Source organism: Phocoena phocoena, chromosome 11, assembly GCF_963924675.1.
Source record: "Phocoena phocoena chromosome 11, mPhoPho1.1, whole genome shotgun sequence".
Lineage (NCBI taxonomy): Eukaryota > Metazoa > Chordata > Mammalia > Artiodactyla > Phocoenidae > Phocoena > Phocoena phocoena.
Genome location: NC_089229.1, coordinates 64007579 through 64014897, shown reverse-complemented (window position 1 = coordinate 64014897; position 7319 = coordinate 64007579). Strand labels below are relative to the sequence as shown.

The window sequence follows — 7319 nt, the reverse complement described above, 5'->3', positions numbered from 1 at the left end:
TCTCTCCTCTAGACTCTCCACAGGGCAATGGTTCTCAACCACGAGTGATTTTGCACTGAGGGACATTTAGCAATATCTGGAGACATTTTTGGTTGTGACAACTTAGGGGTGTTACTGACACCTAGCTGGTAGAGGCCAGGGATGCTGTTACATCCTCCAATGCACAAGACAGCCTCCACAACAAAGCATTATCTAGTCCAAAATGTCATTTGTTCTGAGGTTGAGAAACCCTGCTCTAGGGCTAAGGAGATCTTCATTGGCTTAGCAGGACTTGGGTGGGGAAGGGGATGAGGCAGGGGGTGGGGCAGAGGGAGGAGATCCTTGTTGCAAGTGCCAGGGAACAGTGGAGGCAGCCACTCTGCAACCCACAGAAAGGACCTCAAGACAGCTTTTCCTCATTATCGAAGACCAAAGGGAACAGAGACAGGAACTAAGAATACGGAGCCAACTTCTTTATATGTACTATATTGTTCAGTAATAAATAGGTTTTCTTCTTTAAACACAGAACATATAACAGACTGAAACACTCCCCCCTCCCCCCGGTTCCAAAGACAAGAGTCTATAAAACAAATGCCAGCTATACTGCCCTAAGGGCAGAAAAAGTCTGGTGACCCCCACCCAGCCCTGCGTCCTGCAGCACCACCACCCCCATGCTGCAAGAGAAGGGGGTCTGGGGCTTCTCCCTTGGACCCTGGGGACTTAGGTGAGAAGCATGTGAATGTATGATGTCACCTCTCCATGAGGCATGGGCTATGCAAAGATGAGGTTTCCTTCTCATTGGTTCTGACCAGCTCCTGCTCTTCTGATTTCAGTTACCAGTTACGAAGCACCTGGGCTCAGCTCCCAGAGGAGCTGCCTCTTGGCTTCCCCACTCTCCATTCCTCTGTGGCCTCCTCGGAGGGGAAGGGAAGGGCTCAGGGACCCCTCCCATCCCCTGGCCTGCATGGAAACGCTGTGTGGAAGAGGCATGATGCTGAAGGTGAGGCTCCTGTAGGCCCCCAACCAAAGCCATGAGGCCAGCATGCCCCCCCAAAGCCCCACACCTTTCCTGCCTCTGGAGCGGAGGGCACTGGGGCAGCCGGCCCCTCCACCACCTAGTGCCTGGCTTGGGGTGTGATGGTTCTTTCGCAGTGTCAGGTCCTCAAGCTGGGCCTGGCTCTTTCCTTGTCCCATCCCTGTCTCCTTCCAAGCCCTCACCGTGGCCATCTGAAAACCTCACGTCCAGTGTCCTAAATTGTCTCCTCCTCCCTCTCCCCATGCCTCTGCAACCCAAGGGGGGAAGTGGGAGGTTGTCTCCCTTCTCCAACCCCAACTTCACATAATGGAACAGCTTTTGGCCTTTTCCTTCTTGAAGGTGGAAGAGATGAGTTCGGAACGACTGGGGAGGTGGAGCAGTCGCTTGGAGAGGCTTCGGACAGGGCTCTTCGGGGGCACTGGGCTGGCCTTGTTCAGACACACCGTGGACGCCGTCCGGAAGATGCTGTGGATACTCTTTTCTGAGGTGAAAGCCGAGCCTTCCAGGTAGATTTCTGCACCCAGCTGCTTGGCTATTGCACAGCCCTGCGGGAGGAGTGAGGTCATCAATGCAGTGACCCAAAATGGCTCTGAAACACTGCCTTCTAAGGTTAGTGGTCCTGCCCAGGGCTGCTCCGATGGACCCAACTGCCAGTCTCCCACCACCACCCTCTGCTGATTATCTTCTGAAGGTGAAGCCTGACTGCACCTTAAGTCACCTGGCACACTTTTTAAACCATACTGATGCCAGAACAAGTAAATCAGAATTTCTGGGGGTATGCCGAGGCGTTAGGATTTTCAAGAGCTCCCCAGATGGTTGTAATGTGAAACACTGGTTAGGGATCGTTAAGAAACGATCCCTACACTCCCATGTGCATAAGAAGTTATCCAGGGACTTAATTTAAAATGCAATCCCCATACTTTTCTCCCAGAGTGACTCTATAGATAAGGAGTCAGGAATTCTAAAAAGCACCTCTAGTGATTCTAATGCAGGTGGCACACACAGGAATGGCTCACCTGCCAAACTATAGCATGAATCTGGGTAAACTGGTACCCAGCACCTCTATCCAGGTGACTAGTTTCCTGATTACAGATGGCCCCACAGAACACCAATTCTCTCTTGCCGTAGTGAGTGAGTGTAAGCAGGGGCCATATTTCAAGCCCTCTCCTGTAGCCTTCCCCAACTCAGCCCCCAACACACACGAGGGCCCCCCCCCCACACCACACACACACACCTGCTCGTAAGAGATGGGTGCCTGCTTCTGGTGGGACAGCTCCATCAGAGTGCTCAGGTCTGTTCGCAGGTCTGTCTTACAGCCAATAAGCAAGACGCGGGTGCTGGGACAATAATCGAGGATTTCCGTCCTCCACTGAAGAGCCGTGCAAGAAGATGGGAAGGAGGAAGGAAGGAGAGTCAGTGGCTGACGGACACCCGGAGAAACCCAGTTGGCAACATCACACACACCATCCAGTATACCACCAGCTCAGCCCTCCCTCTGAGTCACAGCACCACCACTGCACTAACTACATCATCTTCCTGCCCATGAGGGCTTTGGGGCCACAGGAATGCTGTCCCAAGCGTCTGTCCCAAAATTCAACAGCCCAGTCACCAGAGAGAGCACAGAGGCAAATCTCCCACTCTCTGCCAAGCATATGGGGCATGGGTCTGCCCCCTCAACCCAAAGGGCTTCACAAGTCCAGAAAGCCAAGAAGAAGCCAACCGGTCTCTTTCCAAGGGAAGGAAATAATCCCAGAGTCTTCTGGGAAACTAGGCTAGTTCCACAAGCTTTCCTGGGACTCCTCAGTATGGGCAGACCTTGCTACTCGGACCAAGGCATTTCCTACCAGCAGTTCAGCTCAGGCCTGCCTGGCTTGCCCAGTCCAGAAGGCCTGGGATCAAGGTCAATGAAAGCTGCCACCAAAAGGCCCCGTCCCCGACCCTCAAACCATATCACCAGACGGTTCTCTACTCTCAATCCCTCACTTCCTGAGTCTCAACACTTCCCTCCCTTGCTGGGCCTCTGACAGAGCAGTGCAGGAGAGGGGCAGAGGCAGGATGCAGAGGGGACTGGAGATCTGGGTTCTAGTCCTGGAGCTGTAGCTAATGTGGCCTCAGGCAAATCTCTGCCTTCCCTGGCCTCAGTTTCTTCCTGTTACACAAGAGGGGATTAGATGACAAGGTCCCCAAGATTCCTTTTTGTTCTCAGGCTGAGCTAGAGATAGCAGAGTTTATCCAGCCTTACCTTCTTGAGTGCACTGTCCACTGTCTCTGGACGGCTGATATCAAAGCATAGTAATACTGCATCTGAGTCGCTATAGCAGAGTGGACGGACATTGTCATAGTAGGGAGATCCTGGTAGAGAGGAGAGAGAGCTGATGGTGAGCCATGGCATTCTCCCTCCCTACAGGCCTAAACCAAAAGAGCCCTGGGAATACCATGCTTGGTCCCTTAGGTGAGATGGCCCCACCCATGCCCCAGGGGAATGTGCTCCAGTGCGAAGCTTGGGACCTGACCGCCTTCTGCGGTACAAGAATATCATCTTCCTTAGTCCTAAAAAAGGGAAAGGGGGCAAAATAAAAGGGAGGTGGAGTATAATTTGGCCCTGTCTGGATCTCCTACAGTGGGCTTAGTTGAAGGTCCACCAGTTTTCTGAGTCCCAGGGGAAGCTGCTCCCACCCCTACAGAGAGACCAGACCTTGTTTAAGGTCTCTTTTCTAGAGTCTGCCTGCTGCCCAACCTCTGCTCTAGGGTCTCCCCAGTGAAGGAACAAATCTGCCTGTTACATAAGTGGCTGCCCTGCTTCTTTGCCGTGGGGTCAGAACTCTAGGAGGCTGGCAGGGGAGGGAGAGCCTCAAGAATTCAGTGTCCCACTCCTCCCACCCAAATCAGCTTACGCTGTAAAGGGCAAAAGGAAAGCTGTAGCCCCTATCCCAAGATCTCAGGGAGGCGTTCTCAGAGACAGCAGCACCAATAGCTGGGATTTAGAGGTTTGAATAAGGGTCCTTCACTAGGAGGGGAGTAGGCAATGCAGACTCAGGTGGTCCAATACGGGAGAATGCTAGGGGTTGAACCTGCCCCCTCCACCCTGGGGAAGGAAGAGTAGCAGATTTGGAACCCAGACAATCCGTGCTCAGAATAGCAAGCAGCCCCTCTCCCTGAACTGCAATTGCCATGGAAACTGGGGGGAATCCAAGCTGAGGGGCGGGTTAGTTGTTAAAAAAAAAAAAAAAGGAGTAAAGGGGAGTTGGGATAGCTGCTTGCTCCTTCAGCAATTGGTCCCCATCCCTCTCTGAGATGGGGTCTTATCACAGCATCACTGAGCAAAGGGAGCGCTGCAGCACTGGGGAAGGGGGAGGGGAGGAGGCCTCCATTCTGGCTCCAAGCGATCCCCCTCTCCTAAGACCAGCAAGTGAATAATGGGAACAGGTTCAACCCTGGCCCCAGTGCTGGGAAGCCCCATCCCACACACCCCTGCTTCTCCTTCTCCCTCGTGGGCACTTCATTTGAAAGAGGGAGTTTGAGGATGACTGATAGCCTGCATCCTTTCAGAACTCGGGGGGTGGGGGACGGGTTGGGGGGATGCGACACAGGGAATTGCTGACTTTCCATTATCTGGACTGGGATTCAAGGGCTGCATTCTGACTGTGGGAGGAGAAGGAGGGGCTCTTTGGGGTGGTGGTAGCGAAAAGAGATGAGCTGCAGTAAGATTCTGGGAAGATTGAGAGGTGGGCAGAGTACAGCAGACGAAAAACCATACATCATGCAGCCAAGCTGCATTCCAGTCCAATCCAGCCAGCACAGCGCAGTCCAGGATAACCAGAATCCTGCCTCCCAGCCCCTGGAACTGCAACGGAGGAAAGCATACCTCCGTTGAGGTTGAGGGATTTCTGTTTTGTTTCGGGGAGTGGGGAGCAAAAGGAAGTCTCATTTTCTGTTTACCCATCCCCTACCTCCAATCTTTCGGGACCTCAAAATTGGATGCTGGGAATAACAGCTCTTTGGAGGAGTAGGATGGCATCTTTATATGTAACAGGAAACCCCTAGTGATTTATAGTTCCTCTTAAACTCAGCCTGAATATGCATTTTTTGGAGACAGGTGGATTTTATTTTCTTTCTCCTATTCCTGGCTTTTAGTCCTTAATTATGACTCTGAGCTCAGTCTATTATAAAAAGGGCTGGGCTAAAGAGATAATGAAGAGGTCGGAATCAAAGCAATGGATAGACTAGCACTGAAGGTTTAGGGATGAGAGGCTTGAAACATATTGCTTTCTACGATCCAGAAAGACAGAGCATCTTCTACCTCAGCCCAGTCAGAGCCAACAGCCCCCCCCAACTATGTACAACGTGACCATGCCCCGTATTAAGCCCCCACCCTCCAAAACACTGACGATGCATCGCTTCATCCCTCAGCCGCAGAGGTATGACAGTGGGGCTGAGCTGCGGCAGGCAAGCAGGCAGCAGTGGCCTGAGATGGAATGCAGGAGAGAAAACTGAGTCAGGAGCAATATTTCCCCCAAAGCAGGCTTGTCTCCTTGCCTCACCCACAACGGCCTCCAGCAGCACTGCCTCCGGCCTCTTCTTTGGCTTTGCTCTGGGGCAGTAAAGCCTGTGTGTGTGTGTGCTGGGTGGCAGGGAGTGGAAATGGAGAAGCCCTAACTGCCTCCTCCAGTAGTCTTCCGGGGTCCATCCACCTCACCATCTCAGCCCTCTGAAGGATGGAGCCAGACCCAGAGAAGTGAGTAGCTTCTGGGGTTTATCCACTCTGAACCCCTGGACCAGCCAACTGAGTTGGCCAAACTCTCCCCACAACCCCAACCAAAGAATCTTCAGGTCCCCTTCTTTCAGTTTCCAGCAAGCACCAAACTCCTTCTCCCCATCAAAGAGGGAAACAATTTCTAAACGACAGCAGCTGCAGCAGACCAGTAGGGGTGGGAAGGCGGGGACTTGGGGCCAGCAGTCTTACCTGAGGTGTCCCAGAGACTGAGCTCCACTCTCTGTTCCTCTGTCTCCAAGCAGGCTGTGTAATTCTCAAACACAGTGGGCACATACGTCTGTGAAAAGAGAGGAACTATTCACACCCTGGGCGTCCCTACCCTTGTAACCCTCCAGTTAGTGCTGGCTACACAAGAAGCCGCTCATCCTAGTGAGACACTAAAGTGTCAGGAGATAAGGAGAGGAGGGGATACCTGGGGCAGGAGGGACCACATGGGACAGAGGGAGGGGAGTGTAGAGGCACAGACAGTTTGCTCCATCAGAGTAAGAAATGTGAATGACTGCCTGCCAAGGACAAGCCCCCCATATCCTAGATGGTCAGGGAGACACACACAAAGATTCCTCTTGTCCCCAGATTTGTCTGTCTTCCAATGTCACAGCCACAAGCCAATTCTAGCGCTTTATCTTTTCCCCACAAGCCCCTTGGACCAGCAGGGCAGCAGAAAGGAGCAGCAGAAGCCTGCCTGGGGACAAGCGCATAGAACCTTTGAGGATGGGTGAAGGGACGGACAGGTATTACGTCAAGAAAAAACCCCAGACTCTCAAATGCTTCCAGTTCCCTCTCCCAAGAGCAGACTCCAGGATGAAGGGAGGTAGGAGGGGATTTGATGGGGGGACCTATGGGTGAAGAGGTGAGGAGGAGCCTTCGGGGCGGCAAGAAGTGGAACAGGTCTCAGGGGAAGCTAAGGCAGGGCGGTCCTCCAGCCAGAAAGCGGCTGAGGATGGGGAGGGGTGGGGCGGGGTGAGACAGCTCCCCTGGGCGGGTGGGAATCTACCCCCAGCAGGCATGCGGGCAAGGAGGAAAGCTGGCCAGCCGTCGGGCGAGCAACTCACCTCGGGATAGCAGTCTTTCGCCAACACCTGTAACATAGCTGTCTTCCCACACTGCACATCCCCCACCAGAACGAGCTTACATCTGGCCACGATTGGCTGGGGGGCCCGTCTCTCCTTCATTGCTGCAGCCTCCGCGGGACCTGGACTCGGATTCAGAGAGGATAACGTTGCGCCAGGTGCGTCTCAGCACACGACCCAGCCCGATTCCCTGTGTCTCTCCAACTGAAAAAGAGGCCGGCACAGCCTCCTTATATCACCCTGGCTGAGCCAATCACAAGAGGGGGCGGACTCTGCCACAGCCAATCCCTGAGGTGGGATCCCCTCCAGCAGCCAATGGCAGGAGGTTCTGAGTCAGAGCCCACTTTCTCTTTCTCTTAAAGCTCTTTCCCTTTCTCTTAAAGCTGCACCTTTGCTTCCTCTGAAAGGGGATTCCCACGTTGTTTTGCATTTGTATTGGGGTTGGGAGTAGGAGGGGGAA

The 7319-nt window shown here is 53.4% G+C and overlaps 1 protein-coding gene across 1 annotated transcript; it reads right to left on the bottom strand.

Annotated features, from left to right (window-relative positions):
- Positions 1-456: 456 nt before the first annotated feature.
- RND1 (Rho family GTPase 1) lies at positions 457-7037 on the bottom strand. The gene is made up of 5 exons (XM_065887568.1): positions 6842-7037; positions 5979-6066; positions 3258-3367; positions 2250-2384; positions 457-1560 (listed from the first exon to the last, which is right to left on the bottom strand). The coding sequence occupies exons 1-5, from the start codon at positions 6959-6961 to the stop codon at positions 1315-1317; spliced, it is 699 nt and encodes a 232-aa protein (XP_065743640.1). The 5' UTR covers positions 6962-7037; the 3' UTR covers positions 457-1314.
- Between the last annotated feature and the right edge of the window lie 282 nt (positions 7038-7319).

What these genes read in the sequence shown, in the direction of transcription:
- RND1 (XM_065887568.1), bottom strand. Translation starts at nt 6,961, where the DNA reads ATGAAGGAGAGACGGGCCCCCCAGCCAATCGTGGCCAGATGTAAGCTC. An exon ending in TGGACAGTGCACTCAAGAAG is followed by an intron (nt 2,385 to 3,257) that starts GTAAGGCTGGAT and finishes ACGGCTCTTCAG; the next exon opens with TGGAGGACGGAAATCCTCGA. An exon ending in CACCCATCTCTTACGAGCAG is followed by an intron (nt 1,561 to 2,249) that starts GTGTGTGTGTGT and finishes CTCCTCCCGCAG; the next exon opens with GGCTGTGCAATAGCCAAGCA.